This window comes from Emydura macquarii, unplaced genomic scaffold (genome assembly GCF_026122565.2).
Source record: "Emydura macquarii macquarii isolate MOO-44397 ecotype Brisbane River unplaced genomic scaffold, CSIRO-AGI_Emac_v2 contig_1390, whole genome shotgun sequence".
In the NCBI taxonomy this organism is placed as follows: Eukaryota; Metazoa; Chordata; order Testudines; family Chelidae; genus Emydura; species Emydura macquarii.
In genome coordinates this window covers 19,451,985-19,478,696 of record NW_027131527.1, presented here as the reverse complement: position 1 = coordinate 19,478,696, position 26,712 = coordinate 19,451,985, and the positions used below count along the sequence as shown (strand labels likewise).

At 43.1% G+C, this 26,712-nt stretch overlaps 1 protein-coding gene across 3 annotated transcripts in view; it reads left to right on the top strand.

Annotated features, from left to right (window-relative positions):
• Window positions 1-16,342: 16,342 nt before the first annotated feature.
• Window positions 16,343-26,712, top strand: part of ATAD1 (ATPase family AAA domain containing 1) — a 30,009-nt gene continuing 19,639 nt past the window's right edge. The window contains exons 1-2 of one of the 3 annotated variants that reach the window (XM_067552783.1): window positions 16,343-16,448; window positions 23,810-23,983. In XM_067552783.1, the coding sequence (XP_067408884.1) occupies window positions 23,822-23,983 (162 nt within the window). In that variant the 5' untranslated portion in view covers window positions 16,343-16,448; window positions 23,810-23,821. Of the gene's footprint in view, window positions 16,449-19,220; window positions 19,347-19,891; window positions 20,029-23,809; window positions 23,984-26,712 lie in introns of those variants that run through there. The other 2 variants (XM_067552781.1, XM_067552782.1) reach the window with 2 other exon arrangements.

Below are 26,712 nucleotides of genomic sequence, written 5' to 3'. Positions count from 1 at the left end.
GTGAGGATCGCCGGGGCCCTTCTCTCCCCTCCCCTCCCCTCCCTGCAGCTCCCCCCAGTCCCCACCCCACTTCCTGGCGGAGTGCTGCGCGGCGCGCGCTGCTTGGCCCCATTCTTACCTGGCGCTGCCGCTCGCGCCGCGCAGGTCCCGGAGGCTGGAGCAGCCTGGGGCTGGTTCTGCGGCTGCAGCCGGGCTTCTCCGAGGCCGTGCAGCTCTGCGGCTGGGGGATCCCAGGGTAGAGCCTGGCCTTGGACCCCTGTGGCCTGGCTGTCCCGTGGAGGGATGAGGGTGGCAGCACTTGGGTACCTGGCCGCCTCACCGCCGGAGGGGAACATGGGCAGGTGTCGTGCGTTGCGGTCAGTGTGGAGCTGGCGATAGAGCCTGGTCCTATCGTTCCTGGTGTTATCCTAGTACTAGGGAGCAGTCAGGAAAGGGGGTCCCATTGTGCTCGGCTCTGTACCCACAGAGCAGACGGTCCTGCCCCAAACTTCCCCCAGGGACTAAATCTTATGATTTAACCTGATGGGCCAGAGGAAATGTTGGGAAAAGGATATGGGACCCAAGCCGAGTGAACAATAGCACACGGATTCCTTTTGGTGGGGGGGATAGAGGTGTTTAGAGGGTTAAATTGAGTGGGACTAAGATAAAGGTAAAGACCAGGGAAGTGGGAGAGGGTGGCTGAGTAAGTGTGGAGCGAGGCCAAGCTGAAGAGACTGGAGCAAGCAGTCAATTTGTAGGGGGGAGAGAATGACTCTTCAGAATTGTAGAAAATACTGATGATGTCACCAGCCCATTATTCCTGCTTAAGATGCTGCTGCTTCTGCTCCTGGATGCTAGGAACACTGCAGAGGCTGGAAATATGAGGACTGTGAAAGTGGGCAACATCTTGCCACATACTGGCTACAGTGAAGAGTTGCTTCCAGGGAAGGACAAGTGCAATACAAGAAACACTGCAGAGTGGCTGAGTGCAAGGAGTAGAGCAATCCCCAGAATGTAATGGTCATGGGGGCTGCATCAGGTGTGTGAGAAGCAGGAACCAGGCATGGCAAGCAGATAGTTTGTATTAAACCCTCTAATATTAGGAATTGCTGCAGTGAGTACACCTGGTCAGACTGTTTTGGTAAAATATGCTGTTTTGGCAAAGATGAAGCATTTCACAAAAATGTATCAGTTTCCATGAAACTTTCTTCTGTAAAGTTTTTTGCATCCTGGGCAGAGACTATATAACTGGGCAATAGCTAGTGGGCTGGGACATGGTGGAGACCCAGCTTCAGGTGTTGCTCTGAATCAAGCAGAGCATGGATTTGAATTTGGGTCTCATATAGTCCAGGCCAGTACTCTAAGCACCAGGCTGGAGAAAGACACAAACACCTCTTTTCCTGACTCAGTTCTGTTTCCATGAAAATGCAAAAAGAAAACAATTTTTTTTAAAGTTATTTTGAAACAGTTGTTCTTTTCCAGTCAGGGTGAGTGAGTGATCAGTCTGCAGCATGGGTTATGGCTCAACTTATTACCTATGAGCAGAGAACAGCCACTACTCCTCCCCACAAAATTTCAGGGTCCCATGCACCCATTTCTTCTCACGCAAGGTCTGCAACTAACCGAATGATGCTAAAAACATTAGACCAATCCCTAAAAGCATGATTTGAGAGTCATTGGAAAAAAGAGTAAAAATAACCACAAGCAGAATGGCCACATAACCATAACGGCTACCTCACTACCCAGATGCATGCAAAGGTAAGTCGTGCTGTCCCCACATATACAATGATCACCAATGAGAAGTGGAAACATACAAAGTCAATGGAATGATTGTGTAATTAGCATAACAAGAGATTGAAGTAAAGAGAGATTTTTATTCCATTGTCTGAAATAGGAGGGAAGGAGATATTTTCTCAATTATCAGAAATGATCAAAACTTTATCAAACAATAATCAGGAAAAACCTGTGCATGAGGGTAATGGTGGATATAACATAAAATCTATATAACAACCTGATACATGATATTTAATGAGAAATGTACATGAGATTAAACCACCAAAACAATGTGTTGTAGCTACCTCTGAGAAAGAGCTGAGGTCTCTTTTTTTTCTTTACATGTTGGCAACACTTGTATAATTTATGCCAATTAATTAGTTTGAATTTTCTAAAGAATCATCTCTAGGTAGTATGTGGACACCTACTGCCCCCTGCAGCCTCATAGATCTCCAGAGAGTCAGTCTACCTGACAGTAGGAACAGAGAGTGGGATTGAGAACCTGCTATGAAGAGTACAGTAGCAGTATACTAATGATTGTAATTCACTAGCTATCTGTTTCTCCTCTTCCATACTCAACACAGTTTTGCAATTCTCATTTTTGCATCATTCCCACCTTAAATTTAGCTAAGGAGCATTAGAGACTGAACATAGTATGTGGATTATAAAAAGCTCTCATATCTGCCAGAGGTATTCAGGATGGAGGAAGGAATTACTTGTTCTGATAAATGAGGCTGTTACTTTAAATACTTGCACCCCACTTCTGCTAGTTCTGAAGAATTGCTTCTTAGAACCCAACTGTGCTTCACCTGAATGGGAAAAATTACTTGCCTTGTGTGATGATGTCCATAGCACTTCTGAATTGTGGGTGATTTTATGAAACTGAATCATGAAATTACTGTGTCATGGAGAGCCTATATGTATGTGGATCCACCATTAGATAGCAGAGTTGTGTTACTCTATTCCGGGTCAGAGACAACGGTGAGTGATCAGTACTAAACAATCATCTTTTCAAAGTAAAACACTTTTGGACAATGGGTTTGCTGTAGCTGGGAGAAAACACTTCCTTCTCATGTCTGATGGGAGCAGTGGAAAGTTACCAAAAGGCGGAACAAAAGAAGCAGGTGCCACAGAGTTTATAAAGAGTCTGGGTGGAGTGGAGGAGGATCTGAGGGAGAGAGTAATTTTACATCAGATTAAAATGAAAAAGGCTGTGTCAGGGGCAGGGGACCCTGACTGACTGACTACACAGTCCCAAAGGACTCCCAAGGAAAAGTGAGATAGTGAGGGGCATTATGTTTGGGATGTTTTTAGTCTTCATGATTTGTACTCTCTGTGCTTTATCTGTTAAGCAAAGAGCAATGGCGTTAGCTTCAGTGCAAAGCCTGGCTACCAGTATATACTAAGTTAACACAACTACCATGTTGCCCCTGAGAGAGTTAAACTGTAAACCAGAAGCTTCACACCTTTGGGATGGAGTTCTCAGAGAGGGGTATGTGCAAGCACTGAGGAGTCTGTCAGGTCAGCACTGCATCCAGAGGGGCTGGACAGTGGGTCCAGCATTCCACTGATAGGTATGCTCTCAGGGCAAAGACCTAAGGACCCCAAAAGTAGGGCAGTGGCTAGACTCCATTGGGATTCCAGGACCTTGAAATACCCCAGGGATCCAGAGCAGCAGAAGCTTGAATTTCCCAACACCTGTCCTAGGGGGTAGCTGGAAGGGACACTTGCTGGGATCTGTGACACCTTGTAATCCTACTTTTTTTGAAAATATCTCACAGGTTTCTTCTCACTCCAGGTGTGACGTTTCCATCATGCAGTTAGCTAGAATTCCCAAAGCTGACAAGTTATAGAGAGGTACTTCTCTCACAGCCACACACACACGCCAGCACATGGAACTTTATTGATGCCATCAATTATTAGTTTAATTTTTGGAGCAGAAAGGTGAAGCATTGTCTAATACTAAAATATATTTCCTAACACTAGATGGTATACATATAACAAACTTTTGAGGATATTCTAACATACCTCATCTCAATGCTGAGGCCCAAGAATGGAAACACTATCTGAAAATAGCAACCTCCAAACTCAGGAGCTAGGTGAGAGAATGAGAATGCCAGGAGATAATATCTTCAAAGAAGCAGAATTATAAGGGAAGTAATTTTCTCTTCTTTAAAGACACTGTCTTCACAGGGTTCCTCCACTTAGAGAGTAAGTACAATGGGATAGTGCAAATAAAATGAAAATAATCTACACAACAGGCCTCTCTTAACAAAGACCTATTGAAAAACAACATAGCTACATTCTTTTGTTTTTCTTAAATAAAAGGCTTCAGTAGATACCTACCAACAACCATGAAGCAGAAGGACAAGAGGCCTTGAGAAGTTCATCGGGACCTGAAAAAGAAAATATATCCAAGTTAGCCAGAGTAGGGACTTCTTGAAAGAACCAAAATCAAAGGAAATAAGAGAGCTTGGCCTTGGGCATCCCCCAGTCTGAAAAATAGATAACATAGGCCTGAAAGATGTATTTCCCCCTAGGGGCTGAATCCAAGATCTAGTGCATGTATCTATGTAGTGTTCCTGAGGCTGGCAATGAAAATCTGAGAGACCACAGACCTAGACAGGACCTTCGAACTGCAAGCAAGCCAGGGCACAAAACTTCAGCCATGGTCCACTTATTGATTTCATTGGTGAAGAAATTGGTATCATACAGCTGAAGGTGAGCTGGCTCTCGGAGGCCTCCAGTACACTCCAAGTAAAGCCTTAAGGACCCTTGCACCTGAACATTGGACTTCCTTTTCCCATCCATTTTCGTTTTCCTAAAGGAACAATTAGGAAAAGGATTGTGGACAATTCCTAGCTCTGCTTATTTTTGTAAAATTTGGTATGATATGTATCCATCAGAGCTTCAAGCTCTGTTATCCTATCAGGTGAAATCACTTTTATCTAGAAATGGTCCGTCATCAGGAAACTTGAATTCAGAGATAGTGAATGGCTCACAAGCATCTTTGTCAGGACTACATTTCTCTCCCATGACAGCAATGGCTTAATAATAGAGGGGAGGGGACAAAATCATTAAGCCCCACATAATCTGATGCAAACAGTTGCACAAACACTTCTATCTTCATTTAGCCACCAAATGAACACGGAATCAGATTTTAAGTTAGATATCAAATGGAAAGGAGATTGGAACATTGTTGGTGTAAAGGCACATAAGGCCTGCGTACACCACACCATAAACCTTTCCCATTAAAATGGTATGTCCTTCTGATAAACTCCTTCTTGAAAGCCAGGAGGACTCAGGGCTCTTGTCTGTCAACAACTTTCCTATGGATTCTTTCTTGAAAGGGCAATTTATAGCTGAGAGAATTCCCAAGATAAGAGAGAATGAGTTGTCTTGGTTCAGAGTGAATATCCTTGGTCATCTGTCTGTAAAAGACCTGAATACCAATGCCCGTGTCTGCTTGGGCCAAAATGGTGCTATTAGGATCAAGAATTGTTCTCTCTCCTGAGTCTTAGAAGGAGTGTAGGCACCTAAATTAGTAACAAATACACACAAGCTTCCTTTTCCAGTGAATTGTAAAAGCATCTTTCACAAAACTGATTTTCCCCAGTATCACTAAGTAAGAATCCTCTTTTTCTCTTCCTTTTTCCTTTCTCCCCACCCCCACCAAAGAAAGATCTGATCCCCTACTGCCTGAGCCACTTATGTAAACAGGGAAATAGTGATTGACTGAGACTGCCTGAAATTATTATTTTCTTTCCTTTCTGAGGAATAGAAATCTATATGTTTTTAGATACTCCAAGGGACATTTTAAATTCTCCATCATTTAGAGTATTTACATAAAGACTGGATGACTTTCGTGCTTCTAGTTCAACCCCATCCTGCTTTAAATGCAGGATTCTCTGGGTTAAATGCTACAGCCTGTGTTATGCAGCAGATCAGACTAAATGATTATAATGGTTCCTTCTGACCTTAAAAATCTATAAATCTGTGAACATTTTTCATGACACAGTCCACATGCAGATGCACAGGGCTTTTGACTCAGAAATCATGAATCTGGGCCTGCCTCTTTGTGGATGTAACCATAGTAAACAAATCAAGACCATAGTTCAGAGGGAGGTTTCTACAGTTCCTTTAAGTTTTCAGGACCATGTATGTTTCTACAACAAGTACTGTTCCAGGAAAGACCATATGCCTTAGTGCAAAATCCCTGTCCTGGGCTCCTGATCCCAGGTCATATGGATATTGAAATCCAGTCTAAATTAAAGAATTTATATAGATGGCTATCATCTCAGCAAGACCAGCAATCACCTTTTACCCAGAATTGTGGTGATGATCTTCATGATGACCACCAACCTTAAGAAATCAAGATCCATCAACACTTTTGTGTGAATGCAGACATGCTACCAGCTTGGTAACAGCTATTTGACTGACCGTACTTAGCTAGCACATTCTACACAGCAACCTGTTGATCCAGGAACATCTTATTACCATGCTCATAGTAACTGGGACATCAGATGAGTTTTTCAATTCTTTCTTTGATACTTCCACGGCTCTTTTCACTTCTGCCAGTTTTCTTTTGAGCTGCTCATTTGTCTGTCTTCAGCTCCCTCTCCCCTTCTCACATACTTTGTCTCACTTTCTATTAGTCTTCCTTCTCTATCTCTTCCCTCCCTCTGGGTCCTACTGATCTAACTGACACTAACCAATTTCCCATTTCCAACTATCATGAAACCACCTTTCACCTTCCCTTCCACCCCCTTCTACTGCTGGATCCAATCCCCATCTCCTGTAGAAATCACTGGAAAAACCCCAGTTGTCTTCAGTGGTTGCAAAATCAAGCTCATCAATGAGACATCACCCATAACAATATACTAGTAGTAGAGGGGGAAACAGTATCATGCCATGTGTATTCTACTTTATCTTGTTTAATCAGAGGTCAGGTCACTTATATTTCTTCTAGTAGGACTTTTGAATCCAAACAACTGAGCAGTTGTGAAGAATGTCCTCCTCATGTTCAATACAAGTGCTCAAAATCAGCATACTTACTTTTATTGCACAGTCTTTAGCCCAAGTCTCCTGCCAGGGGCAGACAGAAATTAGCATCTCTGGCCCCCTGGGCAGAGCAGAGGAGCAAGGACCATTCTCTAGCTCAAAGCCTGCTGGCTAGGGCAGACAGGAATTCAGTCTATAGCAGGCGTGGCCAAACTTACTGGCCCTCTGAGCCACATATAACAATCTTCAGTTCAAGAGCTGGGGCGTGCCTGCCGGGCTATGGGCTTCAGCTCTGTGGCAGGATGGTGGGGGACGGGAGGCTTCTGCCTCGCAGGGTACAACTGCTGAAGTCCCGGGCCCCAGGAAGCACCTCCCACAGGGCAGAAGCCTCGAGAACCCCCTCCTGCAGGGTTGAAGCCCTGGCAGGCACTCCCCATAGGGCAGAAGCCCTGAGCTCCGGCAAGTGCCTCCCATGGGACAGAAGCCCCTAGCCCCACCACCCTGCTGCAGGGCTGAAGCCCCGAACTCCCCACCCCAGTCTGGTAGGCAGAGAATTGGGGGGCATAAAGGGCCACATGAGCTGCCCTTTAACTGTAAAAGAGCCACATGCGGCTTCTGAGCGGCAGTTTGGCCACCACCGGTCTATAGCTCTGACCCTCTTGGTGGGACAGAGCAGCCCACAGTCTTTAGCTTCAGCCTTCGGGCTGGAGCAGACAGCAATCTCAGTTAAATGGCCCGCAGCCTCTTGGCTGGTCAGGCCACAAATCAAGCACAGGTCTTCCAGCTGAAGAGGAGTAGGTCACCACCCCAGTGGGAAGGTTGGCAGCAGGGGATAGGGGGACCCAGCCCAGGGCCTTAACAGTAGCAGGTGGTCCCACCACTGGGTCAGCAGGGATCCCACCAAAACACGTTTCTCGCTTCCCAGCAGCACAACCAGACTGCCTGGTTCCCATGGGCTACTACCTACCGCAGTCCATTGGCACAGCTGCGTTGGCCACACGTCCTTAGTGACTCCTGGGTAGATGACAGATGGTAGTCCCAGTTTCCTCTCTGTCCCTTCTGCTGGCAGGGCATGGAGTGGCTCAGGGCCTGGTCTAGAGTCCTGCAGAGGGCTTGAGACATCTGCCGCTATCCCACCTCAGCTGTGGGGCCTCTCTTTATATTTCCCATCCCGCCCCTGAACTTCTGGCAGAAGCGGGGCTTGTTTGGCTCCACCCACCACAGCTATTGTAGTGGCCCCTCACTGTCAGGCTTGGAGGGAGGGCACTCTGCCTCACTACAGCTATTATGTAATACTTATTTTCCTGGTTAAATACATTTTTATTGTGCAGTACTATAAAAGTATGCAACAAAATATGAAGTGATAAACTGTAATAGCTCTGAGGGAATCAGTCTGCAGCTATTACAGGGGTCATGTATGTAGCATTTATCAGACAGGTGGAGCAAAATCAGCAACCAAGTTCATATTTTCATACTTGCACTAATTCTGAGAACTTGAATAATTATTAGAGCATGAATTTAGTGGCAGAATTCATTAATCACAATCTGTTTTATTAAACTAGGTGACTCATGTCCATTAAATCCAAAATCCATTAAGGTCAGTGGAATGGATTCCATTTATTTCAGAGTTAGGTCAGGAAAATACCGAATCAAACTCTGGACCTGAATAGTGAAGGTGGAAGCTGGGTAGAGTCAATGGAGAGGAATACTCCCCTACAGACCATGGAGCAGTAACAGACTTGCTCTTCAGAGTTTACTGTAATACAATATAACCAAAGTAGCCTCTGCATGTCTTATCTTTAGGGTATGTTTATACTGCAAATGAAGGTCTGACTGTAGCACAGGTAGTCATATATGTACTAGCTTTAATCTAGCTCGCGCCGGTAACAATAGCAGTGTCAATGTGGTGGCCTGGGCTTCAGCATAGACAAGGAACCTGAGTACACGCCCTACACTGCAAAATAAACTCAGGTCTATGTTGCCTCCTGCCTACAGACCCATTCTTTCCAAGCACACACTTGGATGTCCACATGAATCTTTTATCTGTGCTGCTGCATCCATATTGCAATATGCACACACGATTCTGATGCCCTGGCTCCTTGGGACATATCTCAGGGTTCTTCACACTCTTGCTAGCTATAGCTGCTCTAGGGCTTCGTTCATGGTATATTGAGGGAGAACTTGCCTGTCCTCCCATGGCACATGACCAGAAGTGCTCATAGGCCATCAACACAATCAGCCAAGACATTTTTTTTTAGGTGTGCATGCTCCCTGCAACTGGAGCCAGCACCAGTGAAGAACTTCTTTGGCTTGCACTTTCACTCCTGTTTTAGGAACCAGGCAGAACATCTGTGAGGTGCTGGTGGACATTTTGGCAGCAGTATTTGTCCTATCTCTGATGAGGGCACAGACATAGCATCCATGACCCAGCTGATGTTACTCATTCCTATTGGCATGAGCGCTGATTCTCCATATGTAGACTTGTGTTTCTAGTGCAGTGACATGAGCACAGACTGTTGGGATCAGATCATCACAGAGACTTGGGATAACCAACAGTAGCTCCAGAACTTTTGCATGAAGACAACAATGTTCTTGAAACTGTGTGAACAGCTTGTCCTGATCCTCCAGTGTCAGGACACATGCATGAGGGAGGCTATGCCAGTCCAGAAGTAGTCTATATTGCCATCTGGAAGCAGATGTTCCCAGACTGCTACAGGACCATGGCTAGCCAGTTTGGTGTTTGCAAGGCAGTTGTAGGGATTGTGGCGGTGGAGGTTTGTGAGGCAATCAGGATTGTGGTTTTTCCAAAAGTTGGGTACATAAACAATATCCCTGAAATAATTGCTGGTTTTGAGGTAATGGGCTTCCCAAGCTGCACTGGGGCTATCAATGGGACTCATGCTCATAGCTTGCCCTCTGCAGAGCATGAGAACATAAACCACAAAGAGTACTATTCCATTGTTATTCAGGCCCTGATCACCCCCAGGGCAGGTTCATGGGCACTAGTGTGGAATGTACTGGCAAGGTGCATGATGCCAGGGTTTCCTGGAGATCATGACTTTACCTTCATAGACAAGCTTGGGACATTCACTCCAAAGAACACTGTTAAAAACGAAGTCACTGTACCCACTGTTATTCTAGGAGACACCATGTACTTCCTTCTGCCATGGCTTATGACACTGCATCCTGATCTCAGAGGGCCTGGCAAAAGAAAGCTTAGTAGCTGTAGGATGGTGGTGGAACGTGCATTTGACAGATTGCAGTCTACATGGCAGTGCCTTCAGAACCATTTGGATACCAATGCTGTCAATGTCATCTGCATTACTGTGGCCTGCAGTATACTTCACAACATCTGCAAGGCCAAAGATGAGCCATTTCACCAGGAGTAGGTTCAAGACACTGCTGGATTGCTGTAATGGTGCATGCAATCAGAAAGTGCACCTGTCATTACTGGGGTAGGATCCACTCACCTAAAGGAAATCAGGGATGCTTTATGTGCCCGTATAATAGGTTTGCAGGGTGACATGGGTGAACGTGAATGACAGCATAATTATCCCACACTTAAATTATGCCACATTCACCCCAGAATTTCTGAGGCTGGGGCAGCTCAGGAAGATTTTTTATTAATTTTATTATGCATTTTATAAAAGCTGTTCATGTACCTCAGCACACAGCTTATGCATCACTTTGATTAAATTTAATTTTAATGAATTTACTAAAACCCACTTATATAGCCTTGTTTGTAAATTTGACACTTTAATTTAAACATGAGCGTACATAACAAATTACAGTTTAAAAACTTTTATAGTCAGAACAGCTGCCATCAACATGTAAAAGAACATAAACAAAACAGTGCATAATAAGAAACCAAACAAAAGTGCAAAACAGTCCAGCTATATACATTACCACAACAGCAGTTGCACTGTTGCTGGAACTATGTCCTCCCTGTGTTCCTGTTCTTCTTGGCCCTTCTGGTGTGTTTTGCATGTGTGGGCTGTGGCTGAAAAGGCATGGAGGAATGTACAAGGTACACTTGACTGTTTCATGTAGTGTTCATTGCTTGGGCAATCAACCAGCCAATCCCAGGATTGTCCAAATGCTGTATAGGCTGCAAGATTTGGTAGTGTTGAGGGGACTCAGTGTGAGGGACTGGAGCTAGAGTTTGCAGCCTACTGGCCATGAGAGCAAGCAATCTCTTGAAAACCTTCTTCTGCTGTGCTCTGTCTTCCTCTGATCATGCTCCAAGAATTCTGCTGCCAATTTCTCCTCATGCTGGGCAACCTCTTTTTCTCTTTCTACTCTTCTATCTTTCTTCTTTCTCAGATAAACAAGCTGTTCATTGTTCTTGGCCAATACATCCAGCATAATTTCATCCCTCACTCTCATTCTTCTTGCATGTTGGTTGAGAGTCCATTCCCCCAGGCTCTTGATTCCTTGTCTCTGCCCAGCAGAGGTGGAAGGACCTGCTATGGAAAAGGAAAGAGCACATTATTTTCTGACCATGAGGGGGAAAGAAAGAAATTTCTACTCTTTTGCAGGAGTTGCGTCACTTCAGGGTCAAAGGATGATGCTTTTTATCATTCAGTTTACTTTTATTCATCCAGAAATCACTGCCCTATTCAGAAGCTTTTGCAAGCTATGCTTCAAGCTAGCACTCATCATGGTAAGATGGACATTGTTGTCCTGGAAGTACCTGAATGGAAGCAGGAACTAATCCAGACCAACACAGGAGAGCCATCCCTCTTTGCTAAAGCATCTGGTGACTGACCAGTAGATCTATGAATGGAGTGGATTTGTGAATTACAGAGGTGACCCTAATAAGTATGCCCTGACCTTGAATTTAACCAACCATTTTCCTACTCCGGGAAAAGTTTGCATGCATTACTAGCCTGGAATGGGTGAAAATTTGTGGCAAAAATGAGTAAAATGGTGATTTAGGATGGAGATGCATTACAGACTCCTTACAAGCTCCCTGCATTCCTGCACAGACCAGAGTGGCAGCCTGGGACCACATATATCCTCGGCTACCATTTGAACTCATAACACAGGCAGTCATGGACTAAATACTGGAATACTTCAGCTGGACCAGGAGATGGTTGGGTGTGGATGATTTATAAGCTGATTTATTAGCTGTGTTGTATTTGCAGGAAAAGGAAGGCAAGGCCCATAAGTCTAATACCCCAAGCTATCTTTCTACCAATAAGAATGGATCTAGTAAAAAGTTAAAGCTAACTGCTTTTTTACCCCCAACCCCTCATTTCCTGGAATTTACTTTGAAAGCCCGCATGGTGTCTGGGGGTGGGGGGGGGGGGGAGGTTAGGGAAATATCATGGCTTCCACAGTCAGTGGAAGCACACTACAATCCCCTGCTTGTAATAATAAAGTAATTGGAAATTCCTCCCATTCTTACTATTAATAACAAAAAACATGGCAGCCGTGTGCTGTCACCCCAGGCATCCCTGTGTTCACACGCTACACACTACTGCAATGTTATGTACACAAAATATGCCTGGCAATACATCATTTGAAAACTAACACCACACTAGTCAATAGTATCACTGTGAAATGTATGTGACTGCTGTGCATGGAATTATGGATATTCATTGATATTATGCTTTAAAGTCTGTAACTAAAAGGTGTTTAAACCAGGCATGTCAGGAGGAGCTGATAAGCAGGTTCTCAGGACAAACGAAAGAGGCCAACACCTCAAAACAAGTGTGACCAAATTCAATTGGCTATTCATTTGAAGGTTGCAGGAAAAGAATATTTACATGGTAAAATTGCAGCTGGAAGCATCACATGGGAGCACACCAGGGGACACTTCAGTCAAGATGGAGTTGGCCTCCCAGGGGAGACTGAACCCCAGAGAATCAACTCAGTGCTATGTTTGAAGGGAAGGGTGTATTTACCCCCATTAAGTTAATAAGCTGTAATGTACTGACTCTTTAAAAAAGCAGCAAACATAGTATCTTCTGCAAATGTAGAGTGATAAGTGTTGTACATTGCAGAGAGATGTCTCTGAGGAGCTTGATGTCTGCAGATCATTGATTGTTACCTGCTACGCAAGGTTAAGACTGATAGAGTCTCAAGGAGTTTGAGGGTGAGGAAGAGAGACTGGGGTGGAAGGGAGCTGACGCAGTCTAATCTCCAGCAAAGCTCACTCTTGCTGAGGCAGAGAGGTAACAGTGGTTCACAGCTCTGGGTATTCCCAGCAGCTTGTTACTGGTGTCAGCGCTTCTTGTGCTGTGGGCTGTTCCTCAGGACCATCCCCAAAGAAGTCCTCTGAATATGGTCCCAGGATGTGTTGAAGCTCCAACGGTCCTGTACCAGCATCAGCAACAGGGCTATTTTGGAGGGTCATTCAGAGGCTGCAGGCTCTCCTGTAGTGGTGCCTCTGATTCTGGAGTTATAAACCTGCCATCTCTGTTCAGAGATTGTCATGCAGCACTGTGGTCTCTGCGTATGGTGCAGTTGCCACCACCTGATCAAACTCCTCAGAGAAGAGGTAGGTAGATGGGGAGTTCCCTGGGGTGTGGTTATCACCCATGGTTTGGTGGTAGGCAGTCTTGAGGTGCTTGATCTGTTCCTGGCATTGACTGGCAGTTTGGTAGATACCCAATGCCACCAGCCTCCCCAAGATTCTTGTGTACAGGTGGTCATTTATATGCTCTTGCTGAAGTCATGGCTCTTATTCTCTTCACATCACAGATTTACCAGAATCTGGCTGTGTTCCTCTGGCTAGCTAGCAGCATGCTTAGCTTAAGGCTTCTTCTTCATGCTGGCTATAGCTAACACACAATAAGGCTAACTGTGTTTATAGTTGAGCAGTCCATAGAGAAAAGAATGGTTAAAACATGTAGCAGCTGTATTTGAATCAGGAGGTTGTTTCCACTTCCTGGGAATAGAGTGGGAAATCTGGGCATAGAAAGGCCAGGAAACACATGCCTAAGAAATCATGGGGCAGTATTGGTGGGCTCTCTAAATATGACCTTGGTGATCTCGGCTCCCGCCACATCCACACTGCAAAATGAGTGGGCTTGGATCTGCGCCACAACAGGCTTGGACCCATAGCCTGGGCAAATCTGCAGGCCTGAGTCCTGAGAGGTTTCTGGTGCATTTCAGAAGGCTTCATGGTGTGGACAGTAGGCAGGTTTGGGCTTAAACCTGAGTCTAAGCCTAGGTTTCTTTATAGTGTATACTTTACTCCGCAGGCACCCCTCAGAACTCTGGTTGGTAGCCTATGCTAAAGCTCACGCCACCATATCTATACTGACATTGTTGCCATGCTAGCCAGCCACAATCACACCTTCACTTGCAGTGTAGATATGCCCTTAGTAAAAGGGAGAGGTTAGAGGGATCCCCCAGCATCGGATACTGCTGTGCAGTGGGTGATTTTTAATATTGTCCAATAATGAAATCATCCTACCTGTCTTTTCATAGCCATTGTGTAATAGAATCCCAAGTCAGTCAGTGGCTGTTTTGACTGTTAGGTTCCCCCTATTCCAGAATATGAAGAATTATAGGTAGGGACAAAATGGAGCCACACAGCATTGTCTCAAAGAGAGGCTAGTTTTAAAACACTGAAGAGAACAAAAGTAAACTGATGCGAGGACAGAACTATTGAAGACAACAACAGATAAGTGCTCAAAACCTCAGAGTTTGTATTAATTACAAAGATCTCCCTTTTAACCTCTTCTATTTTGTGTTATAATGGTTGAAATTATAGAAGTAAAGAAAAGAAGGAGATTTGAAGAAAATTACCTCAATGTCTCAGAGGGAGCAAATTCTTAAATATATATGATATATGATATATGATATATGATATCTCACTGGGATTTGCAAACTTCTCTATTTTCAGAAATTGCATTACTGACCTCTGAATTGCATTGCTGACCACTTTTGAGATGAATCGGGCCAATTGTTTATCAGCATATAGCAACGCTATATAATAGTTTAGGACAAGAAGTGAAAAATATCATGGCAGTTCTCAAACTGTGGTCCACAGAGCATTTCCTGGTTGTCCATAAAGAGCTGGGTAGTCAATGATTTTGGTTCTCCTGCTTGTTTCCAGCTGCTAAATTACATGAAGACACCACTAAAGTTACATTAAATATTTTCTTAATATTACATTTCCATGTAAGCAATTGCTGTAATTGCCATAGGGATGTAATGTTATCTGGAAATGGAGGGGAAGTGGTCTATATGATCATGAAGGGTGGGGGTTCATACAGTTGCGAGTAGCGAGAAAGTGATCCATGAGACAGTCTATGAAAATGTTATCCACGCTATGAGAAAGTTTGAGAAGGTGAGTAAAGTGTATGATTTTCCTTTAAAACAAGATTCTGAGCTGGATGGCTGGGGTTCCTGGCAGCATTCCACTAGGGTGCACCATGGCAACTGGGCATGAGTTGGGAAAAGTCTTTTGGAAAACAACAGTTTGATTTTTGGGAGGGAGAGAAGGAGCTGGAGAAGATCCATCTGGGTAGAGTGTGAAAATGAGAGATCCAGTGAGGATCAGAGGATATGAAAAGGACACAAAGGAAAAGGTAAAGTAAAAGAATTAAGAGCAAAGTGCAGAGTCAAGTCACATGAAGAAAAAATAGAAATAAGAAAGAAAATGTAATAATTAATTTGGAGTAACTAGGAAAATAATATGCAAAAAGAAGATACAAGGATAGGATGAACTACATAAGGCATTGAAAGTAGAAGAAAAGCATGACAATAAATCAGAGAAGTCCTCAGGGTTTTCTGAGAGACATGAAGACCTTAGGGGGTGGGGGTGAGAGTAATAGTTAAAAATGGTTATTTAATTTTTTTTTAAATGAACTCCTAAAGGAAAAAGTTTCTCCCAGCGTAGCTAATAAATATACTATGCACTTATTTATATACCACTTTTCATCAGAAGATTTCAAAGCATTTTACAAACATTAATGAGTTAAGCATCACAAGACCCCTAAGTTAGATCTCCTCATAATCACTTTACAGATGAGGAAGCTAAAGCTGAAAGATGGTTACTGACTTGCCTGAGGTCACAAAGACATCAGGACAGAATCAGGAAAAGAGCCAAAATCTCCTGGCTCACTGTTATGTGCTTTTACTGCAAAACCATCATTTCTTTTATTTAAATTACACTGAAAGCGTTCCAGTCCACCTTCCAACAGAGTACTTGTGAAATGGAAGAGTGGAGAGATTGTGCAGCTTGTAATGACAATTTTCATTTAATGAGGTATCTTCCAAAAGTGATTTTTCCATAAGTGTTTGCTCTCATCGTTTAGTCAAGTTCCTTGCTTATTGGGGTTAAAAACCCAGATTTTTTTTCAGATTTTTAGAAATTAAGTTAAGCATCAACCCACCATTTTCCAAAGACTTTCAAGGACATTATTCCTTTTTCAGGTAAATCTGAGAATGCAGGTGGCCTATTTACAGTCAAATTGCTCCAGGTTATAGAGAGAAAAAAGTGAGCACAGATGAATAGTTTGGAAACTATAGCATCTGGAACCATTTTATGCCTCATCTATCAATCTGCTTTTATGGGAATTGAGAATTAACATTTCAAACCACACTTCCTTACTTCATGACTGATGAATCCCAGATCTGAGGTCATTATTCCACCCAAAGCAATATGGACAGATATCTGTGAAGGTCACTCTAAAGGATCTTTGGAAACTCACTTATGTTGTCTTTTCAATTAAAAGGTAATAATGAAATATACATTGTTACTTAAGGTTGTAAAAAACATTCCATTGCAAACCCGTTTCCACCTCTCAACTTCTGTTAAAAATGCTTTTGAGCTGATAGTTCTCATAGTGTGAGTCTGAACAAAGGTGAGTATTTTTTCATTATGATCTTAAATATTATTTGTCCTCTGCTAATAAAAATAGCTTCGTATTACCAAATTAGAATTGTTTACCTATGTAGTAATGAGTGTCCCATTTAAGACTTGGAAATGTTTTTAGACTAGTAAGATAAGATGTCTGAAGGGTCAAACTGTTTTTTATATGCATTCTGGTCACACAATTATTATTATTATTATGTGTGTGCTAGTCAGACACATATTGTTTAATCTGTGCACTTTGTGATTATATGCCTATTGTATTATATGGTTGTTTGCTGGGCATACAATATATTGCAACTGTACAAAATTAAAGATTTGGACCAGAAGAGAAGGCTGGGGTGGGGTATGGGTGTGACGGAGAAAGAAGGAAGACAAATGATTTTCACTAGTTCAACTTTCAGGCTTCACAAAGCATTACACTCTAACTGTATCTAAAAAGCATGGACAGTTTTTACTCAAGGCAAGACGTACTCAGCCCTTTCTTTTTTAGGTTTATTTACCATATATTACTAACACAGAAGGTAATGTAGTAAAATCTTAACTTTTTATCCTCACTTGTTTAATTTAGTGGATAGTCTGCAGTAGTCAAACAGCTGAGGCAGTAAACTAAAAAACAAATAATAAATATTTCTTAAGTATTTTCCTTAAATGTTATATCAATAGCTATATAAAATCTTTGGGAAATTTAATGCTGTAACCTCAAAGCCACTCACATCCACCAAGTTAAACCCTTTCTATAAAAACTATGTTCTTTTTTATTGTCAGAAAACTTTAGAAATATTTTGCAAGTCTCTTCCCTTTATCAAAACCAGAGAAATGAGGATAGTATTAACAACAAATGTTCCCAGCCTGGAATTATGTTGTCAAATAGGAGATGTGACTTTGGGTTCTGAGCCATCAGGAGATAGAAATACTTTGGGAGCAGATGCTTCTCCCCTAGGGATAACCTTGCCCTTGATAACCCACCCCATCCCACCATGTCTACTACTATGAATGCCACTGATGGACTACAGAGTGAACCATATGGACACATTCCTTTTTGGATGGAGGGAGATGGGAGAATCAAAATAGTGTGATGTCTTTGAAAGATGGAAGAGTAATGTTAGAAGTATCTGACAGATGACTGTCAAATTCTGAGAAGTAAAGTTGGTGACAACCTAAAATAATTTCCTGTACTTGGAAGAAAATTGTTTAACTTTATTTATTGGGTTATTATATATTTGTAATCATATCATTATTGTACTTTTAGTATGATGCTTTACTCGGAATAACATTTCAATCAATTTTAAATTAGAAGTTATATACAGGAAGATCCTCAGCTGGTATAAATAGTCATAACGCTACTGAAGTCAATGGAGCAAAGACAAGTTATGTGAGCTAGGGATCTATCCCATATTATTGGGGAAGCCAGTTAGCTAAAGCATGCTTAAGTAATCCACGTTTCTCAATGTGATGAGAGCTCAAATATAATAGGTCCCAGTCTTAAAAAGATTTATGTACATGCTTAACGTTATGTGCATGAGGAACACCTATGAAGTCAATGAGAGTATTTATGCATGAAGTTAAGCATGTGTATAAATGTTGTAGGATCGGAGACATAATCATTAATAATTTATATATCTCCTAACTGCTTGTTCTCAGTAGATTAATTGATCAAATAACTTGCTTTTGGCTGTATGAAAACATCTGCATTCCATTAGGTAAGTAGTATGTTGGTATAGGTGCTAGAAGTGAGGACTAGGAAAGAACTGTTGGGAAACAATATTCCCAGCCCTGTCACTTACTTCCTTTGTGACCTTGAACAACTAGTTTTACCTCTCTGTACCTACATTTTAAAATCTGTACAATGTGGCTAGTAATCAAGGCCTGGTGTGCTCTGCAGCAAATTACAGCTAAATTCTGCCCCAGTTCCACAATACCATTTAAAATGCAGGTCTGACCTGAATTACCTATGCAAATGAATGATTCAATTATTACAGTAGCACTTGTACTATTTAAATGTGATCATAAGTTTTAGATTTACATGATTTGTTTATACTGAAAAATGCATCACTCTTTGTAGCAGGGATCGGGAAGCAGGAGGCTTTGGGCACCTCAGAAGGCAGGGCAGGGAGCATGGATCTGGGGGCTGTCGGTGCGTCATAGTGATCCGCAGCGAGACAGCTGTGGCTATTAACTGGACCCTGTAACAATCAGAGCGCAGCACCAGACTGCCATGGCGGGGACGCTTCACCCACAGCGGCGCGGCGGCCCTGGGCTGGCTGCAGTGACTTGGCGGGGACGGAGGTGCCTCCCCAACCACTAGGGGGCCAAGCAGGCCAGGCGCTAGGTATCGGGCCACGTGCAGTGCGGACTAGGGGCGCAGCGCGGGGCCGAGCGACCGGCGGCCGGGTGTACCGCAGCCTGCAAGGGGCCCACCCAGTCGTATGGGTCTCGCGGGGCTGCTCTCAGCTGCCGGCCGGGATCCCTGGGGCCGGCAGCTCCCCATGGGCAGTAGCCAGTTCTGCGCAGGCGCCCCGCACAGAACTTAGCTGCAGCCCCGCGCTTCCCTCTGCGGCTGGGCGGGCGCCGGCCACTGCCGCCAGGCGGAACCTTCGTGCGGGGCCGTCTGCTGCAGGGGCAGGGGCGCCGGGGGAGGGAGATCACAGTGACTCGCCGCCGGCTGCTTCCTTCCGGGGGGGGAGGTGCGCGCGCGCCGGGCGGGAAGCGGAACCGGGACGGGAGGGATCTACCGCCTCACGCCGCCGCGGGGCTCGGGGTGAGTGTCCGCGAGAGCCGGCTGGGCGCCCCCTCGGGCGGCTCTGCCTGGGGAGCAGCCAGTGGGGGGAGGGAAAACGGTGCTTCCTTCCTGCCCACCACTCCGCCCGGGTTCGGGGCTCCGGTCTCCCCTGCCGCCGCCCGGGCCCGCTGCTCTCGTCCCTGCTGCCCCATGTCTCGCCCGCCGTTGATCCCTCCCCCGGCCGGGATCGAGGGCTCCCTGCCTTCCCGGCCCACAAATAGCCCGCTGCTGACCCCTAGGCCCTCTCCTGCCACCGCGCCAGGCCCTGCTGTCCAGGCCGTGCTGCCTTCATCGCTGAGCAGCCCCCGCTCCGGGCAGGTCCCCGCGCGGCGCCCTTCAGTGACCGGCAATGACGCTGTGCCCCTAGAGGCGCCTCCATCGTCCGTTTTTAAAGCACGTGGTCCTCATTAAGCTATTTATCATCCCACCACCTCTCTGTCGGCCCGGTTTTGCAGAGGGGAAACCGAGGCCTGTAGAGATTAAATCACTTGCAGGGAGTCACAGAGGAGGCCTGCCGCTGCGTTAGGCATAGACCTGATGTCTGACTGCCATTTCTGGGTTTTCCTGGCTTGTGCCTTTTGGTGAGATTGGACAGCGGAAGGTCACAGTGGTTATCAGCGTATGATGTCCAGTCTTGAGGGGAGCGGGCTACGTGTGGCTTGTGAGTACGCTTTAGCTGTGGGAGCCCCCTCCATACTAAATAAAAGGGGTTGGTATGACCTCTAACTTTAGGGTTTTCCTCTGAGCTTCTGGCAACTTTACATAATGGGCTTTGGATTCACCTACAATAAACCATAGAGACTAAGCTGTACTCTGCTGTCAGCTAGAAATGAAGTCCAGTACCGCCCTATGGTGTGGTGTAGTGTAGCTCACGTTTTTGCACTCTTATTAGTGCATGTTATGTTTTCTTGTTATAAACCCCCCCCCCCCTTTAACACTGGCAAACTCTCTCATTAGGCCAAAATATTCTGGGTTTAGACTTTGGTTGAAGGTAAACTGGTGATCTTGTACATGTGTAAAGTAAGAGCAAAAAGTGGCTTGATGGTTTCCAACCGGGGGAGGAGGGGGGGGAAGCTCACCAATTATAAAAACAAATGCATAGCTTTTGGGGGTGTTTTTAAACAAGCATGCACTAACAGCTGGAGCTAGAAAGCTGAAATTGGCAGGAAAATAGGCCTCAGGAAATGGCTGTAAGGGTTCAGATTAAAAAAGTTTTGATTTGACTTCGTTATTAGGGCTTAATTCAAAATTGTTTTATGTACTGTAATTTTTATTGTGTACAATTTTTTAGCACTTTTACAGACGTTCTAAGCAAAGTAGAGTTGGTATAGCAAACTGTTTAATGCACCTGCATGCTTCTAAAGGGGCATGTTGAATGAAGCAGTGCTCTTGTGGAGCACGTTTTTAACATGTATTGGCTAAGTTTTCTATGACATTAAACCTTTTCCTCATGAGTAATGTGCACATTCAAAAAGCAGTGGTTCTTTGTATGGCATAGGTAGTATGGGTTACTGTATCTGCACTCTAGTTTGTGGCCTATAGTATTTACATGCATCAGGGAAATTATGGAGGGAGTCCTCTGAGGCATACTGGATGTTATAAAAGCAGAGAAGACATCTGTAACCTCTCCCATCTTGTGACCTTCTGATGTCATTGGTGTGGCTTCTGACTTTTCAGACAATATTGCCACAATAAAAATAGTGGTATTTATAGTGAATGAAGCAACAAGTGGAAGGAGACACTAAGAAAATGGGTCATTTATCTTTATATAAAGTTAGAGGTAATGTGTGTAACTTAATAAAGACCTCCATTATAAGTGAGTCTTGCAGTCCTCTTTTGTGATAGCTAGAGGCTGCATTCAAGTGATTTGCATTACTGTGATTCTGAAGACAGGATTACCAATGATTTTGGTATTCATAGCTGCTGGTTAGAGAGGGGATGATGAAATTCCAAGAGAAGGTTGAAGATATTTGAACTCCCCTCATTTAGTCCACGGTGTGCAATGGAGCTATCTTAAGAGTAGGATGTGCATAGAAGGGGTTGATGTGAGGTGGTTGCCAGCATGCTTTGTGTTGTGGTAGTAGCTGAGGGGCCGCAGTTGTGGCGCAGGGTCCTATTGCATTAGAAACTGTGCAAATACAACAAAGATGTTTCCCTGATCTAAATAGCTTACACTTTAACAGGAAAATATAGCAAATGGAGGGAAGGTCCCTAGGAAGGGGAAAAAAAAGCACTTATCTATGCTTATATACTGAAGAAAGGAGCATTTGCTCTTGCTCAGATGTCTAAGAAGAATCAAGAATATTTTATGACCAGATAAGCAACTTGTGTTGGAAGAGGAAGAGAAACCAGAGCAGCTGCCTGTTTTGTATGCTTGTGAAGGGCTGTTATATGTTCAGGCAGAACTTGAAGAAAACGTCTATTTAAAATAAATAAATTAAAATGCAACCATTGGTCAGAAACAATCAAAGGCTCAACCCTAAGTTAACTACCCTTGCTCAGTGAATTGATAGAAAAATCCATTAAAATACATTGGCCAAAAAGATCTTATAAATAGTTTAGGAAGATAAGCTTAAACTAGCACTTTTGTTAAACAGCTTCTCTTATAGTGTAGTATTTCTCTGCAAGTGAATAAGCATTTTATTGGAGATTCTTTACTGTTCTTTACTGACTATTTTTATTCCCTTTGCTTCAACAGACCAGGTTTAACAAAATCAGCAAACTGTCTACATAGTTCTAATTAATTAATTGAGTCTCTAAAAGGGCAGCTTCTCTCAAATGCAAATATATACACTTTGAGATTTGAGTAAAATATATCCCTAGAAATAAGGAATTATGACTTGAAAAGAAAAATAATTTTACTGATTAGTATTGGAACATGTTAGCCAGTTCTAGCAGTCCTCCATTAGTCATTGAACTGTAGTGCTCTTTTACTCCAGTCTGCTCAGTCCAAGTGTGGCAGTCAGGCAGAACAGAATGGCAGTGTTTAACATGAGTGCAGGATCTTTGCATGCATGACTGAATAGCAGCTAGCCAAGAGAGGAAAAAAATTAAGGGTATGTTGATTCTAAATCATCCAGCTTGGCCATGGCTGACAGCTCCTTTTGGAAGTCAGCCATGGAGAAGGAGAAATGGTTCATGTTACCTAAGGATCTCTTACTCAGTCACCCTAGACCTAAAAAGCAAGGCAGCCAGTGGTTGAATGAGTTTTCAGACTGAGACCCTTCTAGTTCAGTACCATGTAGTCCTGGTCTACGTTTAAAAATTAGATTGACCAAACTATATTGCTCAGAACTGAGACATTTTACAACCTTTGTGATGCAGTTAGGTTGAGCTATTCCCTACTGCAGACGCAGCTAAGTCAATGTTCTTCCATGGACCTAGCTACCACCACTCACAGTGGTGGATTATCTCCTTTGATGAAAAAACCTCTTGTCAATGTAGGATGTGTTCATGCTACAGCACTTCAGCAGCATAGCTGTGCTGCTGTGGTGTAGACATACTTACAGACTTGGGGCAGGGAAGAACAGACTTCTAATCGGATTTCTTACGTTTTAGGACCAGAAGCAATCTATTGTCACTGTATGATATCACATCTAGGGAGGTTACAGGGCGTAAAGGAAGTTTATCAAGGGATAAGGGTTGGCCTCCAGAAAAGCCAAAGATAGAAAATAGTTACGTTTGCTTAAAGGCTAGCATTTGCAGCCTTCTGGGGAAGGGAACTGTACAAATCAAGACTACAGATATCTTGTAATGAATCCAGACTATAATGCTCTAATACCCAAATGTGGAATACATGCCTTAAAAACGTGACAATGAGCCATAATGAGACACATACAAAAGTAGTTGAGGAAGCTTGAAATGTGTTATCTTTCTTTACCAGATAGAAAAAAAAAGAACTTTTTTTTTTAAAGTCAGCATTTTTGATACTGGTAAATCATAGCAATAAACCAGTAGGCCTGAATCGGAATGGGGTAAACTTGGAACTAAAATGTGGCATGTCCCTATTAGTAAGGTATTGTATGGTTGAAAGGATTGCAAATTTTTTAGTGAACTGTTCTGAAATGAAGATCTTCTTGAATACATTAAAATGTAGAAGCAAGGGTTCAAATTACTGTGGTTGCCTTTTGTACTCAGAGGTGACAAGCCAGATTTTGATTACATCAAGCATTTAACCCTTTACACTAATTTTTGGGCTTCTGTTTCCAGTTTGAGGATGATCAGAACTCAGAAGTTTACATATTGTCAATTAGAAGTGTGTCCTTTAGTTCCAGATGCAACTAGTTAAGTTTAGTGTAGCAAGAAGTTACATGAGCTTTTGCCACTATTGTAAAAATAGAAAATAGTTGGAACTGTTGCATAAGATGATAAATTTGACTTTTTAGACTTGAAAAATATGCATTATTTTCCTTTAAAGCTTTTCTCCTCTGACTTCTGTTTAGTGTTAAATCAAAATGGTACATGCTGAAGCCTTTTCTCGCCCCCTGAGTCGGAATGAAGTTGTTGGTTTAATTTTCCGTTTGACAATATTTGGTGCGGTAACTTATTTTACTATTAAATGGATGGTAGATGCAATTGATCCAACCAGGAAGCAAAAAGTAGAAGCCCAGAAACAGGTAAGATCAAATATTTCTTCTAAATATTTGTTACTTTCTAAGAACACTCTTATGCATACCACTCTGTATATGCACAGAAACCAGTTCAACTACTGAAGCACATCTAGGACAGGGATTGAAAGTACCCACTCAGTAGAAGTGTACTGGAAAAAAGAAAAGAAAAGAAAAGAAACAGAAGCAGAAGTATTGAGTGGGAAGATTTCTGTGGCAGATGTTAGGGCCTAAGCTACCAGTCTCTGCAAAATTTAAACTTTAGTTTAAAATCAACTTTCTAGCTCATGGTTGTGAAAATAACCTTCCAAATGTAAAGTGATGCAATGTTGTCCTCCTCAGTCTGCAGGCAGATAGTACCAGTACTTCTGCTGCTAATAGCTTTGACTAGCAGCAGCAGGGGGAAATAAATACTCAGTCTCACTGCCGCCATTTAAAACTTTGTGGGCAGCTATAAAACTAAAGAAACAGTTTAATTCTATGCTACTGCTGCAGCTTTTTGGGAGTTTGAGTTAATAGAGGTAGTCACTGTAGCTGTTCATGGCAAAGGAGAAACCAAAACATGAGAACTGAAGGAGATGTAGGATAGCTAGAGCCATACTGGCCTCTTACTGTTCTTGCTATCAGGAGTTCTTTAATGACCTGAACATCAAAAAGGAATCCTACAAAAAGCGGAACCATGGATGAATTGCTAAGGAGTACAAAAGAATAGCACAAGCATGTAGGAATAAAATCAGAAGGCTAAGGCACAAAATGAATTGCACCTATTAAGGGACATAAGGCAATAAGAGGAGGTTCTTTAAATACACTTTCCCTCTTTCTCTTGCTCCTAATGTAAGTCCACCACTGAGCAAGAAGGAAGGGCTAACAGAGGAGATCAAGAAAGCGGAGGTGTTTAATGTTTATTTTGCTTCATTCTTCACTAAAAAGGTTAATGGTGAACAGATACTCAAGCAAATGTTAATGACAAGGGGGACCGGATGCAAGACTAAAGAAGGGAAAACATAATACCTCTCTTTAAAAAGGGGAACAAAGACGGCCCAGGGAATGACAGACCAGCCTTACTTAGATACCTGGAAAGATACTGGAACAAACTAACAATCAATCAATCAGTTTGTAAGCACCCAGAGGATTGGTTAAGGAATAATTCACATGGATTTGGCAAGAACAAATCATGCCATATCAACCTATTTTTATTCTTTGACAGGTTTATTGATCTGGTGGATAGGGAGGAAGGAGTCTGATGTATCTTGATTTTTAGTAAGGCTTTTGGCACAGTCCCCTATGACATTCTTATAAGAAAGCTAGATGAAGTTATTTTAAGGTGGGTGCACAACTAGTTGAAAGACCGTACTTAAAAAGAGGAGTTATCAGTAGTTTGCTGTCAGACTGAGAGGGGGTAGCTAGTGGTATCCCACAGGAGTCAGTTCTGGGTCTGTCACTAGTCAATATTTCAGTTAACTTGGATGATGGAGTGGAGAGTATGCTTATAAAATTTGCAGATGACACCATGCTGGGAGGGGTTGCAGTCACTTGGGAGGACATTATTTGAATTCAAAATGACTGACAAATTGGAGAATTGTTCTGAAATAAAGATGAAATTCACTAGAGACAAGTGCAAAGTAGTTCAATTAGGAAGGAAAAAAATTCAAATGCACAACTCCAAAATAGGGAATAACTGGCAAAGTGGATTGCTTAAAAGGAGCTTGGGGTTATAGTGGATCACAGATTGAGTCAGTGTGATGCAGTTATGAACATGGATAATCTAATTTGGTGGTGTATTAACAGGAGTGTCATGAGACATAGGAGATAATAGTCCTACTCTATTCAGCACTGGTGAGATCTCACCTGAAGCATTATATCCAATCCTGAGCACCACACTTAAGGGGAGGGAGGGAGTTAAGAAGAGAGCAACAAAAATAAAAAGTTTAGGAAACCTGTGAGGAAAAACTAAAAACCTGGGCATCTTTAGTCTTGAGAAAAGACTACTTGGGGGAGCTGATAATTCTTCAAATATGTTAAAGGCTGTTATAAAGAGGACAGTGATCAATTGTTCACCTCGTCTACTTGAAGTTTGGAGGAGTGGTACTTATTATGTGGGGCTTATTCTGCAGCAAGGTTAGCTATTAGGAAAAACTTGCTAACCAAAAAGGTATTTAAGGTCTAGAATATGCTTCCAAAGCAGCTTGTGGAGTCTCCATCTCCAGGACAAACACCTGTCAAGGATGGTCTAGGTTTACTTTGTTGCGCCACAGCTCAGGGGGCTGGAATTGAAGACTTCTTGAGGTTCCTTCCAGCCCTACATTTCTATCACTTTCTACAGCAGCCAAGATACTCTGGACAGGAGGGAAGAGACAGCAGATTGGTCTTCCAGTGGCTAGGATTGTTGCAGTTTTAATGTTCAGTCACCTATTAACCAGAAGCTGATAGTCTTCAAGCAGGATATGTGGATAGCACCCTAGTAGCAGTCCCACACCCTCCCTATTCCCAGTACTTCTGGAAAGCAATGGGTTTGGGTTTCTCACGAGGGTGTTTTCCCTGGACCTGGCTATTTCATTCCCTCCCTCCTAGGTCTCTTGCATCTATATAAAGTTTAGTCTTTTGACTGGTAGATGGGATAACTTTTTCAAGCCCTGGTTTAAGACAGGAAATGAACACTAGCATATCTAATTGAAACTACGCTTTATGTAGTGCCTTTGGTGCAAAGGACATCTAGGTAAATAGAGTATACTTACTCC